This window comes from Loxodonta africana, chromosome 2, assembly GCF_030014295.1.
Source record: "Loxodonta africana isolate mLoxAfr1 chromosome 2, mLoxAfr1.hap2, whole genome shotgun sequence".
In the NCBI taxonomy this organism is placed as follows: Eukaryota; Metazoa; Chordata; class Mammalia; order Proboscidea; family Elephantidae; genus Loxodonta; species Loxodonta africana.
Window position 1 is genome coordinate 226,281,875 of NC_087343.1, and position 27,904 is coordinate 226,309,778.

At 45.7% G+C, this 27,904-nt stretch overlaps 3 protein-coding genes and 1 pseudogene across 7 annotated transcripts in view; 2 read left to right on the plus strand and 2 right to left on the minus strand.

The window, feature by feature from the left end:
* The window catches only part of TSPEAR (thrombospondin type laminin G domain and EAR repeats), a 211,915-nt gene that overhangs the window by 115,751 nt on the left and 68,260 nt on the right, over positions 1-27,904 (minus strand). The gene's annotated exons all lie outside the window — the stretch shown is intronic.
* LOC100673900 (keratin-associated protein 10-12-like) lies at positions 3,192-4,458 on the minus strand. Of its 2 annotated transcripts, XM_023559154.2 has the most exons (2): positions 3,452-4,458; positions 3,192-3,370 (listed from the first exon to the last, which is right to left on the minus strand). In XM_023559154.2, exons 1-2 carry the CDS (start codon positions 4,116-4,118, stop codon positions 3,291-3,293), a joined length of 747 nt encoding a protein of 248 aa, XP_023414922.1. In that variant the 5' UTR covers positions 4,119-4,458; the 3' UTR covers positions 3,192-3,290. The 2 variants fall into 2 exon arrangements, with proteins under 2 accessions (XP_023414922.1, XP_003419087.1); XM_003419039.3 differs by having other exon boundaries at positions 3,192-4,458.
* On the plus strand, positions 14,781-15,757 carry LOC135230402 (keratin-associated protein 10-12-like). Of its 3 annotated transcripts, XM_064279552.1 has the most exons (3): positions 14,781-15,038; positions 15,153-15,367; positions 15,467-15,757. In XM_064279552.1, exons 1-3 carry the CDS (start codon positions 14,894-14,896, stop codon positions 15,755-15,757), a joined length of 651 nt encoding a protein of 216 aa, XP_064135622.1. In that variant the 5' UTR covers positions 14,781-14,893. The 3 variants fall into 3 exon arrangements, with proteins under 3 accessions (XP_064135622.1, XP_064135620.1, XP_064135621.1); XM_064279550.1 differs by having other exon boundaries at positions 14,781-15,005; positions 15,123-15,757; XM_064279551.1 differs by having other exon boundaries at positions 14,781-15,005; positions 15,138-15,757.
* LOC135230440 (keratin-associated protein 10-3-like) lies at positions 24,369-25,525 on the plus strand (annotated as a pseudogene).

Below are 27,904 nucleotides of genomic sequence, written 5' to 3' on the forward strand. Positions count from 1 at the left end.
AAAATTCCATCCAAAACACTAGAATACCCCTTTTTTTTTAAGTGCACATGGATCATTCACCAAAATAAACCATATGCTAAGCTTTAAAACACAACTCACTATATTTAATAGAACTGAAATCATTAGCAGGAAAGCCTCTGGTCTATATACTAAAAATGACAAAATATCTCTGAAAGAAATTGAAGAAATCATAAATGACTGAAGAGAAATTATGAATTGAAAGACATATTATTAAAATGTCCATTTTTTTCCAAATTGATCTATACATTTAATGCAATCCCAATCAAAATACTAGCAAATTTTTCTGCAGAAATCAACAAGCTGATTCTAAAATCTTTGTGGAAATGTAAAGGAAGTAGAATAGCCAATCAACTTTTAAAAAGAAAAACAGATTTGGAGGACATACCTTACTTGATTTCAAGACTTAATTTAAAGCTACATTGATCAAGACAGTGTGTTATTGGTATAAGAAAAAACACATAGGAGAATGGAACAGAATGGAGAGTCCATAAAAAGACCTGCACACATGTGATTAATAGATTTTTGAGAAAGATAATTCAAAGGAGAAAGGATAGTACTCTCAACAAATGATGCCTGAAGAACTCAATGCATTCTGAAAAATAAACTTGAAATAGATTCTAGAAATAAACATAAGTTAAAACCATAAAAAATCTAGAAGCAAGCATAGGAGCAAATTTGTGTGACCTTGGGGCATAACAAAGATTTCTTAGATAGGACCATTGAAGAAAAATTGGTAAATTAGACTAAATCAAAATTAAAGACATCAGCTCTTTAAAAAAAGCTGCAAGAAAATGAAAAGGCTAGCCATAGTTGGGGAGAATATTTGCAATACGTGACAAATGACTGGTATCCATAATATTTAAAGAGTACTTAAACAAAGAAACAAACAAAAAAAAAACCAAACCCATTGTCTTTGAGTCAATTCTGACTCATAGTGACCCTATTGGACAGAGTAGAACTGCCTCATAGAGTTTTCAAGGAGCAGCTGGTGGATTCAAACTGTCGACCTTTTGGTTAGCAGCCATAGCCCACCATAGCTCTTAAACGCTGCGCCACCAGGGCTCCAGAGAGTACTTACAACTTAATAATAAGAACACAAATAACCTGATTTAAGAAAAATGGGCAAAAGATTTGAACAGACACTTCATGAAGAAGATATTTACAAACGGCAAACAAGCACACGAAAAGATGCTCTATGTTATTAACCATCAGGGAAATACAAATAAGCACCATACACCTAGAAAGACTAAAATAATGAAGACTGACAATAACAAGTATTGACAGGGATGTGGAATAACTGCAACTCATATATATTGCTGATGAGAATGAAAAATAGTACAACTACTTTGGAAAACAATTTGGCAGTTTGTTACAAAGTTAAACATATGCTTACCATATGATCCTACTCCTAGGTATTTACCCAAGAGATATGAAAACATATGACCTTGAAATGAAAACAAAGTACTTCGTGGTCCGTGGGATGAATGTTGGTAGTGGCTTTATCCATAACCACCGAAGCCTGGAAGTAACCCAAACGTCCTTCAACCAGTGAACGGCTAAACAATTTTGGTACATCCATTCAATAGAATGTCACTTAGCAATAAAAAAGAATGAACTACTAATAAATACAGTGAAAGAGATGGCTAAATGAAGCCAGACACTACAGAGTACGTGTTATGTGATTCCTTTCATACAAACTCTAGAAAAGATAAATCTTTAGTAATGAAGCAGAGCAGTAATTGCCTGGGCCTGAGAATGGTGGCACCTGATGGGGAAGGGCCACATGGATACCTTTCCCATGATGGAAATGTTATATATCTTCATTGGGTGGAGGTTGCAGATCAAAACTCTTCAAACTGTACAATTAAACACTACATTGCATTTTATTTTATTAGATGCAAATTGTATCTCACAAAGCTCATTTTAAAAATGAGTGTCATTTGAAGGCCTGGCTAGGAGGTGAAGCGGGAGCTGGGGGCCAAAGGGTCAAGGACATGGTAGCAAGTTGGGAAATGCAGAGCAGGGTGGGAGGTGGCTGGGGCTTTAGGGGAGGGGGCTGAGACCCTCATCGGGGCAGCAGGGCCTCCCTTTGTGGGTTCAGGGCACAGACATAGGCCCGTGGGATGAGTGACCGGCTCACAGGCAGAGAAGGCAGTACCTAGTTCAAAGCACGTGGAGGTTAGGGGAGTGCTGGACATTGATATGTGACATGTTGGGGACAGTGGTCCATTGACAACCACAGCCCCTAATAGGCAGTATGAGCTTGGACGCTTCTACAGTTCTCACTAGAGGGCTTACGGCATGTGCTGACACACGTGGTCTAGTGTATCTTGCCCTGGTGTTGTGCACTGTCCCTTGGCAGACTGAGGCCTGACACAGGCTCAAGGTCACAGGGAGACTACTGCAGTCTTAACTGTTGTGTCCCTGACACTCCCCAGACAGAACCCAGGTCTTCCTGGAGAGACACTCGCCTGGATGCTGGTTCCTATAGGTCCTCCCAGCTCTCTTGGAATGTTTTTGTTTCCAAATAAAGTCAGTTTAACTCCTATGACCTTGAAGCCAAGCTCTTTTCCCATCAATGCCATGTTTCTGCTAAATGGACAGGCCCCTGGATGGCCCATAGAGAGGGGAGACCCCAGATCCAGAAGGGCTGTGGGGCATGGAGCTGCAAGCTGGCTTCCTCAGTGCACTTCTGAAGGGGTGGGTTTTCCTGGTAGGACAGTGGATGGAAAGGGGCTCTACAGGGCTCTGGAGAGCCTCCTGGACCATGGCAGGTCTGTGAACAACCAGCTTGGGGGAGCCCTGGGCAGGGGGCCAAGCAGAACCTGAGCCTTCCTGGGTGGTGCCGAGTCCCAGGTACCCTCCCAGAGGACTCAGGCCTCTGCCCTGTGATTTCTGAGGTAAGTCACTCATTCACAGAATGTTTGTGGCTGGGGAAGACCAATGTCTGGTCAAAACCCTGTGTCCCCACCATGAGAGTCTGACGACAGGAAAGAAGATCAAGGGATCAAGGTGAATTTATTCAGGTGCAAAAAAAAAAAAAAAATTTTTTTTTTTAAGAGGTGCTGACAGGTTGGAAGTCGAGGCCAGCTGTGGGGTTCCTGGGGAGCCAGGGGGCAAAAATCACAAAGGGACAGTGGAGATGTGGAGGGGTCCCATCCTCAGGCGAGGGCAGCTGTCTAGCAAGATCAGGATGAGGACTGAGTGGATGTGAGGAGCATAGCCACAGTGGGGCCTGGAGTCCAGCTGGCCCTGGGGAGAGTGTCTGGTTAGCAGGAGAACTTCTGGCCAGATGAGGGTCCACAGCAGGCTGGGCGGGGGCACTCAGGGTGGCAGAGCAGGGACACACAGGAGGAGGTGGGGGCACAATAGGAGGAGGTAGGCACATGGCAGGCTGGCTTCCACAAGCGGTGGCAGATGAGGGACACACTGGAGGAGGGTCTGCAGCAGGAGGAGGCGCAGGGAGAGGGCTGGCAGTATGCGGAGGCTGGGCAGGGGATGGCCTCACAGCACACGGGCACACAGCAGACGGGCTTGCAGCAGGCAGGCACGCAGCAGGCCTGCTGGCAGGGGGAGGGTGTGCAGCATGCAGGCTGGCAGCTAGACTGCTGGCAGCAGGAGGGAATCGGGCAGGGGGAGGTCGCATAGCAGCCTGGCTTGGAGCAGACAGGCTTGCAGCAGACAGGCACACAGCAGATGGGCTTTCTGCAGACAGACATGCAGCAGGCCTGCTGGCAGGGGGAGGGTATGCAGCATGCAGGCTGGCAGCTAGACTGTTGGCAGCAGGAGGATTCACAGGAGCTAGTGCAGACTGATTGGCAGGGACTGGACCCACAGGCTGCCTGGCTGCAGGGGCTGGACACAGAGCCCACAGGAGTGCAGACGAGGGTCAGGCAGGTGGCTGGGGCACAGCAGGTGGGGGCACAGCATGTGGACTGGCAGCAGGTGGAGGTGCAGCAGGGGGGCTCACAGCAGCTCTCGGGGTAGTCATCCACCTCCCAGGAGGGGCCAGTGCAAGACTCACAGGAACCAGGCAGGCAGACGCCACTGCCATAGCTCAGGCCGCTAGAGCAGACAGACGTGGTGGAAGCAGCCATGGTGGTGGGGGGAGGTTGTGGGAGGAGGAGTGAGTGAGTGAGTGAGTGAGTGAGGTTCTCTGAGCTGCCGGGACTTTTATATTCCTCCGTGTTGTGTGTTGTCCCACCAGAGGCTCCATGATGCCCTTCCCCTTCCTGGTTGGTGTCCCAGCCAGTTCCAAGACCTCATTAGGGATGTTTGTTTGCCATGGTGTTGTCCAGCCTGTAAATCTTCATGGGTGGCCTGGGCCTCAGTGTCCCATAGCAATCTGTGGTCCCACAGGAGTAGGAGTCGGGGCTATGATCCCAGCCTGGGTCCATGGGGCCCATGAGGGCAGTGGGTGTCAGGAGGGTGAGAATGTCCCGAGTCCTCCTTTATTTGCTGGGAGCATGGTCTGGTTAACAGCAATTGAAGCACTCAGACAATCACTAGGGATTGTACGAAGCCAAAACTCTGCTAAGTGATTTCCCAGTGCCTCAAACACCTCTAGTGTAGCCTTCCTGTGCCCTCTGTGAAGGCAGGGTTGTAGAGGTGTTGGGTGTCCTGCCCAGGGCCACAATTTGTGAGAGACAGGCTGTGACAAGGGCCTGACCTCTTGGCCCTGTGCTCTGGACCATTTGTCATAGACAAAGCATCTCTCTCCAGTCCTGGCTTAGTGTGTCCATTATCCACATGGTCCTTCTGCTTGGAAGAGAGCAGCAATTCTTTGTATTCTAGGCCAAGGATTGTGTTGGACATGGTTTGGCCCCTTCCCTGGTCGGGCACAAGGATAGTTTCTTGGGCTTGTTGTTCTTGGTTTCTGAATCACACCCAGTGACCATGCTGGACTGCACGTGGGTCATTACCTAGCATCAGGTAGGAACTCGTAATGGGCAATTGACTAATTGCTGGAGACTGTGGACAAGCTTGAGAGGTTAAAATAAATAAATGAATAAAAGCTCCTGGAGGCCCAGCTTTAGCGGGACCCCATACATTCCTAAGTTGTACCTCCAGGAGTCCCATCAGGTTCTCACTGTGAAACTCAGAGAGAAATTCCCTTGAACTTCTGGCAAGGGGAGGGGAAAAGTAACCATTTTGAAAAATGGCCAGAGTATTCTGTTCTCCTTAACAAATGGTCTGCCCTCAAGGAAACCTATTTTGCCAGAGCCTAATCAACGTGGGGGAATGCCCAACTCCAGCCCCCTCTAACTTTCCATATTCGGGAAAGGAAATACCCAACTCCAGCCCTCTCTAACTTTCAGCATGGGGGAAGGGAAATACCCAACTCCAGCCCCCTCTGGGTTTCCACATGGGGGAAGGAAAATACCCAACTCCAGCCCCCTCTAGGTTTCCACATGGGGGAAGGGAAATATCCAACTCCAGCCCCCTCTAACTTTCCACATGGGAGAAGGGAAATAACCAACTCCAGCCCCCTCTAACTTTCCACATGGGGGAAGGGAAATACCCAACTCCAGCCCCGTATAGGTTTCCACATGGGGGAAAGGAAATACCCAACTCCAGCCCCCTCTAACTTTCCACATGGGGGAAGGGAAATACCCAACTCCAGCCCCGTATAGGTTTCCACATGGGGGAAAGGAAATACCCAACTCCAGCCACCTCTAACTTTCCATATGGGGGAAGGAAAATACCCAACTCCAGCCCCATATAGGTTTCCACATGCGGGAAAGGAAATACCCAACTCCAGCCCCCTCTAGCCTTCCTGTCTCACCTACAGAGTGAAAAAAAAAAATCTGAGAAGCACTTGTGAAGGTCACAGCCCAGGGGCACAGATCCACTAAAAGAATGAGACCTAAACATATAATCATATGCTACTTCCCCTCCTCCCACATCTTACCATCACATCAATAGGGCTCCTGTATAAAATTGGGACATTATAACTGAAGAGACCTGAAAAGCTTAAACTCTATTTAAGGAATCTCTAGGGAAAATAAAGATTGAATCTTATACTATACTTGTGTGCCAGCACCAAATTCTCTCAGGGAAAAGCTATCTCCCCGCCCCCCTGCCTTATTCTGTCTCTGTCTCTCTCTATGTTGTTGTTGTTAGGTGCCGTTGAGCCATTTCTGACTCATAGCGATCCTATGCACAACAGAACGAAACCCTGCCTGGTCCTGTGCCATCCTCACAATCATTGCTGTGTTTGAGACCATTGTTGCTGCCACTGTGTCAGTCACCCTCATCGACGGTCTTCCTCTTCTTTGCTGACGCTCTACCTTACCAACCATGATGTCCATCTCTAGGGACTGGCCACGCCTGATAACACGTTCAAAGTACATGAGACGAAGTCTTGCCATCCTTGCTTCTAAGGAGCATTCTGGCTATATTTCTTCCAAGACAGACTCGTTCATTCTTCTAGCTGTCCATAGTATATTCAATATTCTCCACCAACACCATAATTCAAAGGCATCAATTCTTCTTTAGTCTTCCTTCTTTGTCCAGCTTTCACATGCATATGATGGGATTGAAAATATTATGGCTTGAGTCAGACACACCTTAGTCCTCAAAGTAACATCTTTGCTTTTCAACACCTTAAAGAGGTCTTTTACAGCCAATTTGTCTGATACAATACATTGTTTGATTTCTTCACTGCTGCTTCCATGGGCGCTGATTGCGTATCCAAGTAAAATGAAATCCTTGATGACTCAATCTTTTCTCTGTTTATCGTAATGTTCCTGTTGGTCCAGTTGTGAGGATTTTTGTTTTCTTTCTGTATAGGTGTAATCCCTACTGATGGCTATAGCAGTCATTGATCTTCGTCAGTAAACGCTTCAAGTCCTCTTCGCTTTCAGCAAGCAAGGTTGTATCATCTGTATGCCACAGGTTGTTAATGAGTTGTCTATCAATCCTGACGCCATATTCTTCTTCATACAGTCCAGCTTCTCAGATTATTTGCTCAACATACAGATTGAAACAGTACAGTGAAAAGGTACAACCTTGACATACACCTTTCCAGATTTTAAACCACGCAGTATCTCCTTGTTCTGTTCGAAAGACTGCCTCTTGGTCATGTTGCATTCTGGAATTCCTGTTCTTCGCAATGTTATTGATAATTTGTTATGATCCATACAGTACAATGCCTTTGCATAGTCAATAAAACACAGGTAAACATCTTTTTGATATTCTCTGCTTTCAGCCAAGACCTGTCTCCCTCTCTCCCTCTCTCAATATATATGAATATATATACATGTATAAATTTTTAAAATACAAATTTTATCACACTCTCCCCACTCTTCTACATGTTTAGTTTTTCCTAAAAGTAATATAACTTGGAGCTCTTTTCCTATGAATATATAATGTTCTCACATCTGTGTAGAATTCTACATGGGTCTTATGTTTGGGTTCTATTGCTATTCAAAAAAATACCACAAACTTCATAGCTTAAAATAACCCACATTTATTATCTCACAGTTTCTGTGGTTCAGGAGTCCCAACACAGCTAGACTGGGTTCTCTGCTGGGCTCTGAGGAGGGTGTATCATCTGAGGTTCAGCTGCGGAAGAATCCACTTTCATGCACATGTGGATGTTGGCATGATTCAGTCCCTTGCTGGTTGTTGGACCGAGGGCCTCAGTTCCTTGCTGATTGTTGGCCAGAGGATGCCCTCAGTTCCTTGCCATGTGGTCCCTCCATAGGAAGCTCACAACAAGGTGCTCACAAGACAGGCATTATGATCTTACATAATGTAATCACATACACATAATAACGTAGATCTCATCACCTTGGTTGTATTCTGTTATGGATTGAATTGTGTTCCCCCAGAAAATGTGTGTCAAATTGGCTAGTCCGTGATTCTCAGTATTATGTGATTGTCCACCATTTTGTCATCTGATGTGATTTTCCTATGTGTTGTAAATCCTACCTTTTTGATGTTAATGAGGCAGGATTAGAGGCAGTTATGTTAATGAGGCAGGACTCAATCTAGGTTGTGTCTTAAGTCAATATCTTTTGAGTTATAAAGACAGAAGCAAGCAGAGAGACAGGGGACCTCATACCACCAAAAAGGAAGAGCCAGGAGAATAGTGTATCCTTTGGACCCGGGGTCCCTGTGCTGAGCAGCTCCTTGACTAGGGAAGATTGATGACAATGACCTTCCCTCAGAGTCAACAGAGAGAAAGCCTTCCCTTGGAGCTGGCATCCTGAATTTGGACTTCTAGCCTTCTAGATTGTGAGAGAATAAATTTCTCTTTGTTAAAATCACCCATTTGTGGTACCCACACACGTCTGTCAGTTTGTTGTACTGTGCAGGTTTGTGTATTGCCATGGTGCTGGAAGCTATGCCACAGGTATTGAAATACCAGCAGGGTCATCTATGGCAGACAGATTTCAGTTGAGCTTCCAGGCTAGGACAGACTAGGAAGAAGGACCCAATGATCTACTTCTGAAAAGAATTAGCTGGTGAAAACCTTATGAATAGCAGCAGAACATTGTCTGATATAGTGCTGGAAGATGAGCCCATCAGGTTGGAAGACACTTAAAATGGGACTGGGGAAGAGCTGCCACCTCAAAGTAGAGTCGACCTTAATGACGTGGATGGAGTCAAGCTTTCGGGACCTTCATTTGCTGATGTGGCACCTGGAATGTAAGAAGTATGAACCTAGGAAAATTGGAAATCGTCAAAAATGAAATGGAACACATAAACATCAATATCCTAGACATTAGTGAGCTGAAATGAACGGGTATTGGTCATTCTGAATCAGACAATCATATGGTCTACTATGCCAGGAATGACAACTTGAAGAGGAATGGCATTGCATTCATTGTCAAAAAGAACATTTCAAGATCTATCCTGAAGTACAACAGTGTCATTGATAAGATTGTACCCATACACCTTCAAGGAAGACCAGTTAATACCACTATTATTCAAATTTACTCACCAACCATTAAGGCCAAAGATGAAGAAATTGAAGATTTTAACCAACTTCTGCAGTCTGAAATTGATGCAATATGCAATCTGGATGCACTGATAATTACTGGTGATTGGAATGCAAAAGTTGGAAACAAAGAAGAAGGATCAGTAGTTGGAAAATATGGGCTTGGTGATAGAAGCAATGCCAGAGATCACACGATTGAATTTTGCAAGACCAATGACTCCTTCATTGCAAATGCCTTTTTTCACCAACATAAATGGTGACTATACACATGGACCTTGCCAGATGGAATACACAGAAATCAAACCCACTACCTCTGTGGAAAGAGACAATGGAAAAGCTCAATATCATCAGTCAGAACAAGGCCAGGGGCCAAATGTGGATCAAACCATCAATTGCTCATATGCAAGTTCAAGTTGAAACTGAAGAAAATTAGAACAAATCCATGAGAGTCAAAGCACGACCTTGAGTATATTCCACCTGAATTTAGAGACCATCTCAAGAATAGATTTGACATGTTGAACACTAATGACAGAAGACCACATGAGTTGTGGAATGACATTAAGGACATCATACCTGAAGAAAGCAAGAGGTCATTAAAAAGACAGGAGAGAAAGAAAAGACCTAACTGGATGTCAGAAGAGACTCTGAAACTTGCTCTTGAATGTTGAGTAGCTAAAGCAAAAGGAAAAAATGATGAAGTAAAAGAGCTGAACAGAAGATTTCAATGGGTGGCTCGAGAAGACAAAGCAAAGTATTATGATGACATGTGCAAAGACCTAGATATAGAAAACCAAAAGGGAAGAACACACTCAACATTTCTCAAGCTGAAAGAAGTGAAGAAAAAATTCAAGCCTTGAGGATGCTGAAGAATTCTATGGGAAGAATATTAAACAATGCAGGAAGCATCAAAAGAAGATGGAAGGAATACACAGAGTCACTATACCAAAAATAATTTGTGGACATTCAACCATTTCAGAAGGTAACATATGATCAGGAACCAATGGTACTGAAGGAAGAAGTCCAAGCTGCACTGAAGGCATTGACAAAAAACAAAGCTCCAAGAATCGACTAATACAAATTGAGATGTTTCAACAAATGAACACAGCACTAGAAGTCTTCACTCATCTATGCCAAGAAATTTGTAAGGCAGCTACCTGGCCAACCAACTGGAAGAGATCCATATTTGTGCATATTCCCAAGACAGGTGATCCAACCAAATGTGGAAATTATAGAACAATATCATTAATATCACAAGCAAGCAAAATTTTGCTGAAGATCATTCAAAAGTGGCTGCAGCAGTATATCAACAGGGAACTGACAGAAATTCAAGCCCGATTTAGAAGAGGACGTGGAACCAGGGATATCATTGCTGATGTCAGATGGATCCTGGCAGAAAGCCGAGAATACCAGGAAGTTGCTTACCTGTGTCATATTGACTATGCGAAGACATTTGACTGTGTGGATCATAACAAATTATGGATAACGTTGTGGAGAATGGGAATTCTGGAACACTTAATTGTGCTCATGAGGAATCTGTACGTGGATCAAGAGGCAGTCAGTCATTCAAACAGAACAAGGAGATACAGCATGGTTTAAGGTCAGGGAAGGTGAGTGTCAGGGTTGTATCCTTTCACCATATCTGTTCAATCTCTATGCTGAGCAAATAATCTGAGAAGCTGAACTATATGAAGAAGAATGGGGCATCAGGATTGCAGGAAGACTCATTAACAACCTGTGTTATGCAAAAGACACAACCTTACTTGCTGAAAGTGAAGAGAACTTGAAGCATTTACTCATGAAGATCAAAGACCACAGCCTTCAGTACGGATTACACCTCAACATAAAGAAAACAAAAATCCTCACAACTGGATCAATAAGCAACATCACAATAAGCAGAGAAAAGATTCAAGTTGCCAAGAATTTCATCTTACTTGGATCCATAATCAACACTCACCGAAGTCGCTGTCAAGAAATCAAAAGATGAATTGCATTGGACAAATCGGCTGCAAAAGACCTCTTTAAAGTGTTAAAAATCAAATATGTCACCTTGAGGACTAAGGTGCACCTGACCCAAGCCATGGTGTTTTCAACCACCTCATATGTATTCAAAAGCTGGATGAAGAATAAGCAAGATCGAAGAAGAATTGACACTTTTGAATCATGGTGTTGGCAAAGAATATTGAATATATCATGGACTGCCAAAAGAATGAACAAATCTGTCTTGGAAGAAGTACAACCAGAATGCTCCTTGGAAGCAAGAATGGAGAGACTACATCTCACATACTTTGTACATGTTATTAGGAGGGATCAGTCTCTGGAGAAAGACATCATCCTTGGTAAAGTAGAGGGTCAGCAGAAAAGAGAAAGACCCTCAACGAGATGGATTGACACAGTGGCTGCAACCATGGGCTCAAGCATAGCAACAATGGTGAGGATGGCGCAGGACTGGGCAGTATTTTGTTCTGTTGTGGGTAGGGTCCCTATGAGTTGGAAACAACTTGACGGCACCTAACAACAACAACATTTGTAATATTTCTGTTATAGCAGCATTAGGTAACTAAGACATATTCTATGTGGCCCAAAGCAAGTCACAGGTACCCCTACACTCTAAGGGAGGAAATCACCCAGGGCGTGAACTCCAGGAGAAGGGGAGGATAGAGTCTCTTTCCCACAGTCTGTGTCATACTTCACTAAACAACCTCCTGTTGGTGGACCTTCACTGCTGTGATAACTTTACACACACAGTCAGTTGTCATTATTCACCAGGTTAGAATTCCAGACTTGCAGTTATTTTTTTCCAGCACCTTAAAAATGTCATTCTATAACTTTTTGCTTTCATTTTTTCTGTTGGAAAGTCTACTATTGCTATATCTTTAAACTTGATGTTTCTTTTTACCCTAATTGCTTTCAGGAATTTGTCTTTGCATTTGAATTTCATCAGTTTCATTACAATATGCCTAGGCATGGCTTTAGTAGTATTTATTCCCTCAAAGCTTGTAACATTTCTTGAATATGTAGCTCAAGTCTTTAACATGTAGTTCAAGTCGTTAGTTTTGGATAATTCATTGTCATTTATCTTTTCAAACATTCTCCTGTCTCTCCTCCCATATAAGTCTTCAATTTCAAATTCTTCACTGTATTCTAATGCCCACCACATTAATTAATTAATTAACTTTCCATCTTTTTTTCTCCCCAGATTCATCTTAGATGTTTCTTAGCTTTCAGTTTACTAATTCCCTCTCTCTCTCTCTCTCTGTCTCTCCAATCTACTATTAAACTCATCCATATAAGGTCAAAAAAAATTTTTTTTTTTTATATAAGGTCACTATGAGTCGGAATCAATTCGATGGCAATGGATATCAATTCATAAAAACAATTATTACATTTTTCAATTCTAGAATTTCTATTTGTCTCTTCTTTTTTATATAGATTTCAGTTTTCTTCTCCACCTTTACATGTGAACATCTTAATTACAGTTATTTGAAATCTGTGTCTGATAACACCAATAATTGTGTCACCTTGGGGTCTGTTTCTATTGAATGTTTTGTCTTAGTCTCATTTCTTAGAATGAGTGTAATTTCTTGTTGAATGTCTAATATTGTGTACAAAAAATTTTAGGGGATCTGAATGACTTTCTCTTTCCCATGTAATTTCACCTTATGCTGTGGTAGACAGCCTAAGTGAGGGCAGAGGACCCTCACCCAGTCTGGCTTGAGACTGCGAGGCTGTTTTTGTAGTTTGGTCTACCTCTGGTTTCCCCCCTCCTAGAATTTAGCTCTCCAGGGGTTTCAATTGATAGCTTCTTCTCCTTGGCTAGTCTTAACTCTGATTTTGTCTCCTCAGCAGTGACACTTCAAAAATTCTGCTCAGAGTTTCAATGGCTGTCAGTTTTCCTTCTAAGCATCTTCTCTGTGTAGTATAAGAATTTGGAAAATGCCTTAAGGGTTCAACTCCCAATTATTAGACTCCTCTCTATGTCTCCCCTCTGTGTATGATCTTGGCCCCTTGAGTCCTGGCTGTCTTAGAAGTCACAAATTCCAATCTAATTTTCTCCAACCACATGAGATTGCTGGAATCTACTGGCTTCTCTACATCCCAGTCACAGCAGCCTGCCCAGTTCCTCCACCTTTCATTCCACACCAAGATTCAGCAATTGTCCTGAAGGGAAAGCCATTTGCAGAACGCTGGCTCACCTCTCTGAAGTTCTCTTATCTCCAGAATTTTTATCTTTCAATTTTTAGTTTAGTCAGCAGCTCTCAAAAAGCCTTTAAACAGATGTTTTTACATTTTATCCAGCTTTTCAAGTTATACTCAGCAGGAGTATTTATCTGACAGAAGTAGTCATAAATGGATGCAGGCATATCTTATTATTTAATTTTAATATATGTCCAACCTACATGGCTGATTGCTGTGCTCCAGAAAGGCTGGGGTCTGGCACAACCCAGGCTCAAATCTATATTAGTCTCATAATTCAAAATAAAAAGAAAGTCAATCCAGCCCATAATTTAACTGAATTCCTAGAACCGCTGAAGCCTTCTATGCCTTTCATGAATTCTCTAGGAGTTGAGAGGCCTCAGTTGAGAACCAATGACTGAGACAAAGAACAGCCATGGAATGGTGAAAATTTTAACCTTTAAGACTTAGTCTGAGCATCATACTGTCACCAGAAAGCCCTCCCACCAATCCCTCCCATCTGGATTAGATGCCACTCCTCTGAGCCCATAGCATGCTGTGCTTGTCCCTGTTCATCACTAACATCAGGCAATCAGAGCAGCCATCTCTCTCACCCTGGCAGAGCTTTGCCGTCAGGGCTACATCACTTTCTTAGAATCTAGGGCATTGTGTAGCATATGGGAAAGATTAGCTATGTAGTGAAGAAATTAATTCTTGAGAAGTAAAAGAACCAGATAGGATTTGAAAAATATTTAGCAAAGAACCAAAAGGACTTGGTGGCCAACTGAATATTATTTGTGGACAACAGGGAGAAATCTGAAAGACTCTCAGATTTCTAGCTTGGGTGACCAAGGAATTGTTTAGTTAACAATTAAGAAAATAAACAGGAAAAAACAAAAACAATAATTGCTAGCTTACTTCTTGAAGGTGTTGTTGTGGGTGGATTGCACACGGATTGGAAGAGCCTGGAGTAGCTGCAAGTGGAGAGGTAAAGACTGTGGCCAGACACAGGAATCTGGGGCCTTCCTGAATGTTGGGATGGAAGACAGGAGTATGTATGCACACACAGGGACCTCTGTTATCCTACATGGAAAAAGCTGCCGCAGGACTGTCCATCACTTATGCGTTTGCCACCTGCACTAAAGCCATCAAGGGAACTTCCTGCACCAGAGAGAATCCTGGTGAGTCACTTCTAGAAGCATGTCAGCCCTCATGTCCTCTTTGACCTGGGTTTCTCAAGCCTGGGAACCCAGACAAGCCCAGAACTCCCACCAACTGTGTACACAGAGGCCATCGCAGGTGACCCACCCAGAGATGGTTGGGATGAGTATGGATGGATTTCTTGTACAGCCAACTCAAAACTCACTCAGACACCAGGAGACCCTATTTGTGTACATAAAACCTTTCTTCTCCAGCTTTACATTCTGGAGCCAAACACAGGTTAGGATGCACCAGTAAAATCCCAAATTACACTCAGGAGTTTTACAAGGTGAGCAACACCTCACAGAAACAAAACATTAGACTGACATTGATTAGAGTTCTCTAGACTCCAAACAACAAGGAAGGGCAGGCTTGTTGAGCCTCCTGTTAGGACAACACACAGCACAGAGGAATATAAAAGCCCCAACAGCCTGGAGCTCCTCACATACTCACACACTCACTCACTCACACCCTCCTCCCAGCTCACCTCCTCCCACCCCCACCGTGGCTGACACCTGTTGCTCTGGGGCCTGTGTTCCAGCTGCATCCACCATGTCCATCTGCTCCAGTGACAGGAGCTATGACAGCTGTATCTGCCTGCCCAGCGCTTACACCAGCTCCTCCTGGGAGGTAGATGACTGCCCTGAGAGCTGCTGTGAGCCTCCCTGCTGCCAGTCCACTTGCTGCCAGCCCACCTGTGCCCCCCCCTGCTGCCAGTCCAGCCACTGTGCCCCCACCTGTTGTCAGTCCTCCTGCTGTGCCCCCACCTGCTACCAGTCCACCTGTTGTGCCCCTACCTGCTGCACCCCAGCCCCTTGCCTGACTCTTGTCTACACCCCTGTGAGCCCCTGCTGCCAGGCAGCCTGTGGCTCCAGCCCCTGCCAATTGGTCTGTACCAGCTCCTTTGAACCCTCTTGCTGCCAACAGTCTAGCTGCCAGCCTGCATGCTGCACACCTTCCCCCTGCCAGCAGGGCTGCTGTGTGCCTGTCTGCTGTAAGCCTGTCTGCTACAAGCCCATCAGTTGTGTGCCCATCTGCTGTGGGGCCACCCTCTGCCCACCTCCTTCCTGCTGCCAGGAGTCTAGCTGCCAGCCGGCATGCTACACACCTTCCCCCTGCCAGCAGGCCTGCTGCATGCCCATCTGCTGCAAGCCCGTCTGCTCTGTGCCTGCGTGCTGTGGGGCTTCTCCCTGCCTATCCTCTGGGTGCTGCCAGCCCTCTCCCTGCGCCCCCTCCTCCTGCAAACCCTCTTCCTGCATATCCCTCATCTGCCGCCCTGTGTGCAAGCCATCCTGCTGTGTGCCCACTTCCTCCTACTGTGCCCCCACCTCCTCCTGTGTGTCTCTGCTATGTTGCCCCACATGCCCCCGCCCAGCCTGCTGTGGCCCCTTGTCTGGCCAGAAGTCCTGCTGCTGAGCAGACTTCTTAAGGTTACCCCAAGGCTTGAGAGCTCACTGCCACCTGCCCCACCTGGAATCTTTGCTAATCCCCTAGACCACTGACCAGGTCCTGGCTTGTGCCCCCTGCCACGGCATTTATGCCATCCACTGTTCACTCTCTTCTACTGGAACAGCACCCTTTTCTCTCCCCCCACCCCAATCAGCATGCCCTGCCTCCCTAGCCATGGGTTTGGCAGTGACCCCAGTTCCTCCAACTGGACTCTCCCAGGCCTTTGAGCCTTGAGCGGAATGGAGCAAGGGAAGAAAAGAATATTTGGAGTTGGTTTCTCTTTGCTGCCACCTCCTTGGGCCTGTCAAGTAATTCTGCTCCTGGGCCTGGTGTGGCCTTGTCTCCTGTCCTTTTTCCTGAGCCTGCTTCCTGTGAGCTATGTCGTACTCTTCCAATAAAGCCCTTTACTGATGAAGTTAACCAGAACTCATTTCTGTTGTTCACAACCAAAGACCCCTGCCCACCATCCCCCTCCAAGTGGGTGGTCCTGGGCCACTGCCAGGTATCTCCGTGTCCCTGTCCCCTATACAGGACGCCCCACCCCACCCTGGCCAAGGAGTATGCCCAAGGAGTGGACCTGCTTTCAAGGACACAAATATGAGTAATCCTATGGCTGTATCTGCCCTGGGAAGGCGCCATCCTTCAGGCTTCGACTTCCCCCAAACCAGATACCAGACTAGCTCCAGTCCCCCCTCTACAGAAGAGTGAACCCCACGGGTCCTGTGCAGGAAAGAGTTAACAAGTGTACCTGAGACTACTGTCCTTGAAAAGGACTGCATGCAAGGCTGGCCCTCGCCTGACTCTGGGAACTTGGATTTCGGGAGGGTTCCCACCATGAACAGACAAGAGTGGCTGACTATACCAAACTGTTTGCACAATCAATGCCAACACTTGCTTTCCTTCTCGGAGTCTGGAATGCATGCAAAGGCTGGACAATGAAAAAGAAAGAAGAACTGATGCATTCAAACCATGGTGCTGATGAAGAATACTGAATATGTTGCACTGCCAGAAGAATAAACAAATAAATCTTAGAAGAAAGACAACTAGAATAATGTTCCTTAGAAGTGAGAATGATGAGACTTTGGCCCGCTTATTTTGGACACATCCTTGGGAAAGATCAATGATTAGAAAAGAACGTCATGTTTGGTGTGGTAGAAAGTCAGTAAAAATGAGGGAAACCCTCAATGAGATGGATTGACACAATGGCCACAACAATGGGCTCAAACATGCAAATAATCATGAAGATGGCGCAGGACTGGGCAACTTTTCATTGTGTTCGCATGAGGTCATCATGAGTCGGAGCTGACTCAACGGCAATTAACAACGATGTAGGAGGATGCTATAGTTTGAGTCTACCCCAAGTTCCTACAGGACCCAGAATCCCATCACTGTGTGTTAGGGACAATCCAGAAGCAGATAAAGATCCAGACAGGGACGACAGCGGAGATGCCCATTCAAGGCTCAGATCATCAACAGCTTGGTGTTGGTAGGCAGTCAGGTAACATGATTTTCAACACAGATGACTTTAAATTGAAAGACTTGTTGAAGGCCCCCTTTAGTTAACTATGTATCTTGAGTTTGGATTAAGTTTCTCCCAAGAAAATGTCTGACATTCTTATAAATTCCAAAATTGATGTGTATAGTGAAATACTCCTTTTACTTGGGAGGCAGTTTACGAGCCTAAATAAAGAAGTTTACAGGTTAATATAATTATTTTATAATTAAAACAGAGTGCTAACAGTACAGGCTGGTTGTGGTTGTGCTTGGAAAGGCATTACAAGAAAGAGATGAACTCAGGGGAAACTGGCTGACTTACAAGCAGGAATGAACAGGAATGGAGGGATTCCAGAAATCTGAGGCCTTTTAATATTGGCAATGCCAACTAATTTCAAACTCTAAAGAGTAAAGGATAAATTTGGGAAATCCTTTGAGCACTAAAGCCTGGTTAAAACTCAGCCTTGGGGCAAGGAATAAATTTCCACAGTAAACCATTTTATTTAAAAACTTTGGTCAATGGAAAAAAAAAAAAGACTTGTCAAGTCACCGTTGGTGATTAAATGGAGCAACAGGATTGTGCCACTGTTGGCAAGACTAAACGTGGAATAAGCATCCTGAGCCACCTGGGAAGGTCTAGTGAGGTTGAGGATCTGCTTACCAGTAGACCAGTAGACGTCCTGAGATGTTTTGGGTGATAAAAGAGAGAGGAGCAAAAGCATGGAAGTTATCCAAACGTTCCTTGGCAAAAGAATGAATAAATAAATTGTGGTTACTTTATGTGTGTACGTATCTCATGAGGGCAGGGGCGGTTCAGTGCTGGAACCCTCACCTGCTATGTGGGAGACCTAGGCTTGACTCCTGGCTAATGCACCTCACATGCAGCCACCACCTGTCAGTGGAGGCTTGTATGTTGCTATGATGCTGAAGAGGCGTTAGCGGAGCTTCTAGACTAAGACCAACTAGGAAAAAAGGCCTGGTGATTGGCTTCCAAAATCAGCCAACGAAAACCCTATGGATTAAAATGTTCTGATCTACAACCTATCATGAGAATAGTGTAAGACTGGGCACCGTTTCATACTGTTGTACATAAGGTCGCCATGAGTCAGAACTGACTCAACGGCACCGACAACTCCTTCCCTCTTTCCTAGCAGCACTGTCTACCTCCAGCGCACCAGGCCCTTCTCACACAGACAGAGCCATGTCAGGGAAGGGAGGGCCTAATAGGCACCAACCCCTGCCTGGAGCACTGGGCCATGCAGGAGGCCGTACCAGGGCAACCTCTCTGCAGGGCAGGCCTGGCAGCCCCAAGCCTTAGCTCCTGGCAGGGTTGTGATGGGAGACCCCAGACGATCATGCTTGGCCTGTTGCCCCAGGACAGAGGCCTGACCATGGTGGTAAGGCTGTGGGCTCCCATAGACCAAACCATATAGACAGACGCATGATGAGTTTCTTCAATAAGACACCAAAACAACCATGAAAGAAAATACTGACACATCTGACTATATAAACATTGAAACATGACTTCCCTATAACTTAACATCGAACAAGTAAAAGGCAAGCCACAGTTTGAGGAAAGATATTTTTAACACATATTTCTGACTGAGAATATATAAACAAATAAGAAAAAGATGCAAACCCTGACTGAAAATAAGCAAAATCTGTATATAGGCTATTTAGATGTTGTGACCTGAATGTCTTATATGTATATGAAACTCATTCAACTCCAGTAGAAGTCAGGAAAATGCCAATTAAAGCAAAAGCTGCGTTGTCACAACTATTACACGGGCAAGAAGTCTGACAATGCCAACTGTTCCCAAGGATGTAGACTAACAACTCCAATGCACTCCCGGGAGTGTAGAAATTGTGATTCTTATGTGCCATTAAGTCTATTCTATGTTGAAAGCTCTCTGAACTAAGGTGAACAACGAGTGAATCTTAATGTAAACTATAGATAGACTTTAGTCAATAATAACGTTCCAATGTTGGTTCACTGATTGTAAAAAATGCGCCACACTAATGCGAGACGTTAATAAAGGGGAAACAGTGCACAGGGGTGGGGTATGCGGAAATGCTCTGTGCTCACAATTTAGGAGACTAGAAGTCCAAAGTCCACTCTAGCAGAAGGCTTTCTCTCTCTGTTGGCTCTGGAGGAAAGTCCTTGTCTCTTCTGAGCTTCTGCTCTTGTGCAATTTTCGTGTGGTTTGGCATCTCTCTCCCCCCATCTCTCCTTTTTTTGCTTGCTTGTTTAATCCCTTTTATATCTCAAAAGAGATTGTCTTAAGACACACCCTACACTAATCCTGTCTCATTAACCTAACAAAGACAGCCCATTTCCAAATGGGATTATAACACAGGCATGTTGTTATTGTTGTTAGGTGCCATCAAGTCAGTTCTGACTCATAGACACCCCATGGGACAGAGTAGAATTGCCCCACAAGTTTCCAAGGAGCAGCTGGTAGATTTGAACAGCCAACATTTTGCTTAGCAGCCGAGCTCTTAACCACTATGTACCAGGGTTCCACAACCATAGGCATAGAGGCTAGGATTTACAACACATATTTTTGAGGGACAGAATTCAATTCATAACAATACTTTTACTTCATTTTTTGTGGGAACCATTTGAAAATAAGTGTTGCGATCACATCATATTACTTCAGCCTTGGTCTCTTCAGTAGGCATCTCCTGGAACAAGGACATGGTCCTACATAATCCCAACACTGTTATCACACCAAAAAAAATTAACTAAAATGCCATAACATCATCTAACAGTTGGTTACAGTCAAATTTCTCAAAATGTCCCCATAATGTCTCTTACAACGTTTTTGTTGTTTTCTGAATCAGAATCAAATCAAGTTCATGCTCTGTATTGGCGACCTTGACACTTTTGTCTTATTTCATCTATAATGAAACCAAAACCAAACCCGTTGCCGTCAAGTTGATTCCAGCTCATAATGACCCTATAAGACAGAGCACAATTGTCCCACAGGGTTTTCGAGGAGTGGCTGGTGGATTTGGACTGCCGACCTTTTGGTTAGCAGCCAAATGCTTAACCACTGGGCCCCTACAAATCCAGATTGTGTGTATTCTACCAGACACCTGGCCTGGATTCTATAAAAAGTCTTATCAACGAAAACTCCCCAGTGTGGTAATTGATTCAGACAGGTATCACCGATGAATACTAACATCACTGGCTGAAAGGTAATGGGGGAAAAGGGTACCTGCATAGAGCCCAATATGCTCCAATGGATGACGACTCACTAAACAGGGAAAACTTCCTCTTGTTAATGGAGAGAGGCCTATGGGGATGGGGCTAGGTGCAGAACAACTGACTAGCAGATGTCTGAAGCGATCTGAACTACAGTACATTTCTTAAATGCAAGTAAACGTAACTGCCCCTAGATTCCAGATGGGGTCACCTGCCCCTTAAGAGCCACCAAAGCTGGGGGTAAACCCCAGCCTGGAGGGCTGATGCTCCCCAGGCCACCTCTTTGTCTCTAACGAGTCTATTTTTTTATGAGAGATGGTACCCTTACTCTTTATCTAGGCAGTGACATTGGCTTGAGAGTGGGTGTCTCTCCTTACCACCTCCCAGCACAGCCGCAGACACAAGGCTGGTGCCTACAGCCCAAATCTGACAGATGTGGCCACAGGAGGCTCTCCTTCAATGTCGGAACACAATGCCAATCAGCTGCAGTCACGGAAAGTCCCTCCCAACCCCTGCAGCAGGCTCCTGCTCCCTCCTCTTCCTCCCTGTCCTCCCTCTTCTTCCTCCCTGTCCTCCCCACCCTAACCCTTCCAGATCCTTGTGCTCTTCCCCTGCCAGTGATGCAGGGCATCCTGACCCTCTGCGGCCCCTGCTCCCCAGATCAGTGGGGGCCGCACTTATGTTAGTTTGCCCGGAGCCCAAGACCCTTCCCTGACCAGGACCTCACCCTTCTGACAGAGTACTCCCTACCACACATGATTTTACACACCCACTGTGAGGATCAACGGATATAAAAAGGTGAAGTGGTGCAGCGCCGCCAGGCAAAGCCAGGTGATGTGACCACACCAGCAGCTCTAACCGCAGAGAGCCCAGGCTCCGAAGCCTGCTTCAGCTTTAACCTCTAGGGCCAAACACAGCCAGGTTGGTTCAACACAAACCCAGGCAGAATGGGGTTCCAGGGCTGGGCACCCACCCACAGGTACACACACCTCTGCAAAAACAGCCTTGGGGACCGGCTCAGACAACAAGAAAGGGGAAGGCATCATGGAGTATCTGTTGGCACAACACATACCAGTTGTTGTTGTTGTTAGGTGCCATCGAGTTGGTTCCGACTCCTAGCGGCCCTGTGCACAACAGAATGAAACCCTGCCCAGTCCTGTGCCATCCTTACAATCATTGTTTGCTTGAGTTCATTGTTGCAGCCACTGTGTCAATCCACCCATTGAGGGTCTTCCTCTTTTCTGCTGACCCTGTACTCTGCCAAGCATCATGTCCTTCTCCAGGGACTGATCCCTCCTGACAACATATCCAAAGTATGTAAGACGCAGTTTCGCCATCCTTGCCTTTGTGGAGCATTCTGGTTGCACTTCCTCCAAGACACATTTGTTTGTTCTTTTGGCAGTCTATGGTATGTTCAATATTCTTCGCCAATGCCCCAAATCAAAGGCGTCAACTCTTCTTCGGTCTTCCTTATTCATTGTCCAGCTTTCACATGCATATGATGTGATTGAAAATACCATTGGTTGGGTCAGGCGCACCTTAGTCTTCAAGGTGACATCTTTGCTCTTCAACACTTTGAAGAGGTCCTTTGCAGCAGATTTGCCCAATGCAATGCAACTTTTTATTTCTTGACTGCTGCATCCATGGCTGTTAATTGTGGATCCGAGTAAAATGAAATCCTCGACAACTTCAATCTTTTCTCCGTTTATCATGACGTTGCTCATTGGTCTAGTTGTGAGGATTTTTGTTTTCTTTATGTTGAGGTACAGTCCATACTGAAGGCTGTAGTCTTTGATCTTCATTAGTAAGTGCTTCAGGTCGTCTTCACTTTCCGCAAGCAAGGTTGTGTCATCTGCATAACACAGGTTGTGAATGAGTCTTCCTCCAATCCTGATGCCCTGTTCTTCTTCATATAGTCCAGCTTCTCGGATTATTTGTTCAGCATACAGATTAAATAGGTATGGTGAAAGAATACAACCCTGACACACACCTTTCCTGACTTTAAACCAATCAGTATCCCCCTGTTCTGACCGAACAACTGCCTCTTGATCTACATAAAGGTTCCTCATGAGCACAATTAAGTGTCCTGGAATTCCCATTCTTCGCAATGTTATCCGTAATTTGTTATGATCCACACAGTCGAATACCTTTGCCTAGTCAATAAAACACAGGTAAACATCCTTCTGGTATTCTCTGCTTTCAGCCAGGATCCATCTGACATCAGCAATGATATCCCTGGTTCCATGTCCTCCTCTGAAACTGGCCTGAATTTCTGGCAGTTCCCTGTCAATATACTGCTGCAGCCATTTTTGAATGATCTTCAGCAAAATTTTGCTTGCGTGTGATATTAACGATATTGTGCTATAATTTCCACATTCGGTTGGATCACCTTTCTTGGGAATAGGCATAAATATGGATTTCTTCCAGTCAGTTGGCCAGGAAGCTGTCTTCCATATTTCTTGGCATAGATGAGTGAGCACCTCCAGTGCTGCATCTGTTTGTTGAAACATCTCAATTGATAGTCCATCAATTCCTGGAACCTTGTTTTTCACCAATGCCTTCAGACCAGCTTGGACTTCTTCCTTCAGTACCGTCGGTTCCTGATCATATGCCACCTCTTGAAATGGTTGAATATCGACTAATTCTTTTTGGTATAATGACTCTGTGTATTCCTTCCATCTTCTTTTGATGCTTCCTGTGTCGTTTAATATTTTCCCCATGGAATCCTTCACTATTGCAACTCGAGGCTTGAATTTTTTCTTCAGTTCTTTCAGCTTCAGAAATGCCGAGCGTGTTCTTCCCTTTTGGTTTCCCATCTCCAGCTCTCTGTACATGTCATTATAATACTTTACTTTGTCTTCTCGAGGGGCCCTTTGAAATCTTCTGTTCAGTTCTTTTACTTCATTAATTCTTCCTTTTGCTTTAGCTGCTCGACACTCAAGAGCAAGTTTCAGAGTCTCCTCTAACATCCATCTTGGTCTTTTCTTTCTTTCCTGTCTTTTCAGTGACCTCTTGCTTTCTTCATGGATGATGTCCTTGATGTCATTCCACAACTCGTCTGGTCTCCGGTCACTAGTGTTCAATGCATCAAACCTGTTCTTCAGATGGTCTCCAAATTCAGGTGGGATATACTCAAGGTCATATTTTGGCTCTCATGGACTTGCTCTGATTTTCTTCAGTTTCAGCTTGAACTTGCATGTGAGCAATTGATGGTCAGTTGCACAGTCCGCCCCTGGCCTTGATCTGACTGATGATATTGAGCTTTTCCATCGTCTCTTTCCACAGATGTAGTCAATTTGATTTCTGTGTGTTCCATCTGGCGAGGTCCATGTGTACAGTCACCGTTTATGTTTATGAAAGAAGGTATTTGCAATGAAGAAGTCATTGGTCTTGCAAAATTCTATCATTCGATCTCCGGCATTGTTTCTATCCCCAAGGCCATATTTTCCAAGTACTGATCCTTCTTCTTTGTTTCCAACTTTCGCATTCCAATCACCAGTAATTATCAATGCATGCATGTTTGATCAATTTCAGACTGCAGCAGCTGATAAAAATCTTCTATTTCTTCATCTTTGGCCCTAGTGGTTGGTGCGTAAATTTGAATAATAGTCGCATTAACTGGTCTTCCTTGTAGGCATATGGATATTTTCTTATCACTGACAGCATTGTACTTCAGGATAGATCTTGAAACTTTCTTTTTGACGATGAATGCAACACCATTCCTCTTCGAGTTGTCATTCCCAGGATAGTAGACTATATGATTGTCCAATTCAAAATGGCCAATACCAGTCCATTTCAGCTCACTAATGCCTAGGATACCGATGTTTATGCATTCCATTTCACTTTTGACAATTTCCAATTTTCCTAGATTCATACTTCATACGTTCCAGGTTCCGATTATTAATGGATGTTTGCAGCTGTTTCTTCTCATTTTGAGTTGTGCCACATCAGCAAATGAAGGTTCCAAAAGCTTTACTCAATCCACGTCATTAAGGTTGACTCTACTTTGAGGAGGCAGCTCTTCCCTAGTCATCTTTTGAGTGCCTTCCAACCTGGGGGCTCATCTTCCAGCACTATATCAGACAATGTTCTGCTGCTATTCATAAGGTTTTCACTGGCTAATGCTTTTCAGAAGTAGACTGCCGGGTCCTTCTTCCTAGTCTGTCTTAGCCTGGAAGCTCAGCTGAAACCTGTCCTCCATGGGTGACCCTGCTGGTATCTGAATACTGGTGGCATAACGTCCAGCATCACAGCAACACACAAGCCCCCACGGTACGACAAACTGACAGACACGTGGGGAACACATACCAGAGAGGAATATAAAAGTTCCACAGCCCAGAGCTCCTCACACCCTCACACCCTCACACCCTCACTTACTCACTCGCTCACTCACTCACACCCTCCCCACAGCTCACCTTCCTGCCCACTCCCACCACCATGGCTGCATCCAGCATATCTGTCTGCTCCAGTGACCTGAGCTATGTTAGCCGCATCTGCCTGCCTGGTTCCTGTGAGTCTTGCACTGATCCCTCCTGGGAGGTGGACAACTGCCCCAAGAGCTGCTGTGAGCCCCCCTGCTGTGCCCCCACCTGCTGTGCCTCAGCCCCATGCCTGGCCCTTGTCTGCACACCCGTGAGCTGTGTGTCCAGCCCCTGCTGCCAGGCAGCCTGTGGGTCCAGCCCCTGCCAATCAGTCTGCTCCAGCTCCTGCAAACCCTCCTACTGCCAGCAGTCTATCTGCCAGCCTGCATGCTGCTCACCCTCCCCCTGGCAGCAGGCCTGCTGTGTGTCTGTCTGCTGCAAACCCATCTGCTGTGTTCCCATCTGCTGTGGGGCCGCCCCTTGTGCCACCTTCTGCTGCAGACCCTCCTCCAGCATGTCCTTCATCTGCACCCTGTGTGCACGCCTGCCTGCTGTGTGCCCACCTCCTCCTGCTGTGCCCCCACCTCCTCCTGCGTGTCCCTGCTCTGCCGCCCCGTATGCCCCCACCCAGCCTGCTGTGGTCCCTCGTCCAGCCAGAAGTTCTGCTGCTGACCTTTCCTAATCTCATGCAGGTCCTTTCCCCATAGTGACATTCTGCTGCCTCAGCCAGACCCACCCCTCTCTGGCTTTGACAGCCACGGTGGGGGCTGGGGGAGTATAACAGTTTTGCCCCTGGCAGTGACACCACTTCAATAAAGCTACCTTCTCTCACAATGACCTTCCGTCCTGTCTGTGCATGCACCAGGGCGGGGTGGGAGGGCACCAATGCCACGTGGTATGGCCTCTGAGACGCTACAGCCAGGCACCCCCTGGCCCTCTACACCCCCAGTTCAAGCATATGGCCCCAGAAAATGTTTTGGTGGAGGCCACTGAGCTGCCCACAGGCCTCAGGACAACTTCAGGGAGGCTACCTTGGGGACCAAGGCCAGGGCTCATGGGACAAAATGGATACTTCCTGGCAGGCATATATGCATGGGCCACACTCACCCTCCCCAGCTCGGTGTCTCTCCCAGGGCTGGGGCAGCATGCCTGTGCCCAGCCCCATACCCAGTGGCCTTGTCCACCTGCTTACCCCAGGGACACCAGCCCCTGGACCACAGTAATTGTCATAAATTGCCATAAATGCAGGCCTTTCCTCTGTTCCCCCACCTAGGGGGACATGCAGCCCCTCCACCCCCATCCAGGGACCCAACTCGAACAGCCATGGCTCCTTCCATGTCATGTTTCCAGGTGCCATAGGGCAGAGGGTTATAAATGAGGTTAGGTTAACAGAACTAACCAACCATGGATGCGAGTGTGACCCTCCCCCTCCTGGAGCCCAGGGGATGCCCATTGCCTAATGTCCACTGCTCCCATCTGGGGCATGTCCGTGTGCTCTCCTCCAGTCCTCACTGCACAGAGACCCCTGAAGTCTGAGTCCTGCACAAGTCAGAAGACACCATGCCCCAGGTCAGGCTCACTTTGCCACTGACCCAGAGGCCACTCTGTGACACCCCCAGGTCTTCCACAATCTTCTCTGGAATGTTTCCTCAGCTTCTGCTGCCCCTCTGTCTCTCTGTCTGTCCTAGGGATGACTTGGTCCAGGATGCCACACCAGACATATGGGTGAAGCAACCCACTCTCTCTGCTGCCAGAGAGCTGTGTCTACTGGAGACCCCTAGATCCCTACCCCCGCCTAGGAGGGGGGCCCTTGCAAATAGACACTGGAGCACCACTGTCACAAGAGAAAGTCTGGACCCTTCCTCCACAACAGGAGGCCAGGGAGGGTCGCCCTGCCTACACCTCACCCTCTGCACAATGGAAACATCACTTATGGTTGTCAGGATAATATCTCCCACCACTCCTTCCATCTTCTAGGAAGCCAAGCCAGAAACCTGAGATGGGACAAAATGGGTCCCCAAGCCACAGAGGCTCGCTGCTCCCCTGCAGCAATTCTCAGGGGTGGCGGCAGAGTGGTGCCAAGACTTAGTCCCGGGTTCAGTGCCACCACGCTCTAGAGGCATGCCCAATAGAGCAAGTCTGACCTGTCCTCTCTCACCCCTCTCACCCAGCAGGGTCAGAGCAGACGTCCCAGTGGAGGGCTATGACTCACTCTTTGATCTCTTCCACTTTCATCATTGTCTCCTCTGCATCATCAAAGGCAGAACTGGGACAGACTGGCCCTGCTCGTCACCTGGGAGTACTCCCCTGAAGATGTCTCAACTCTGCACCCTTTGCTGATGTCACCCATTAGACTTGTCTTATGCTTCATCAAAAGCCTCAGTCCCAGGTGCAGCCACTTTGGAAGACAGCTCCTCACGCATTTAAACAGAGTTACTACATGACCCAATAATTTCAGTCTTAGGTATAAACCCAAGAGAATCAAAGACATACATCCACATAAAAATTTGTACATGAATGTCGCAGCAGCCTTATTTACAGGAGCCAAATGTGGAAATAAAAAGTGAAAAATGACCCCCCTCTTTTCGCATGTTCACAGGCTATTTACAGACACCCATCATAGTGTGTGCTGCAAAGGAGGGCTTTGCAAACACCAAAGGTGGAAGGTATAGAAGGCGTCACTCCCTGAGAACACTGAAATGGATGTATTTTTTAAGTGGATACTTATCCACTTGAAATTTTTAAAAGCCTTTTCTATATAACTTTTGTTTTAAGCAGAAAATTAAAAATGGATATTATCAGCAACTTAGAAATTAACGATAATGAAAACACTGTATGCCAAAAATAAGAGTTATGAAAAAATGTTGCTAGTGGTAATTTGCGTTCTCAAATGTATGGAATAGAAAGTAAAATTTAAGCATCCAACTCAATCATGCTATAAAAATACCTAAGAAATAAATGTAAAATGGTAGAAGGAACTTTAAAAGATTAAAGATAAAAATTAATAAAATAGTAAGACAAAAGCAGGTTCTTTGAAAGTATCAATAAAAT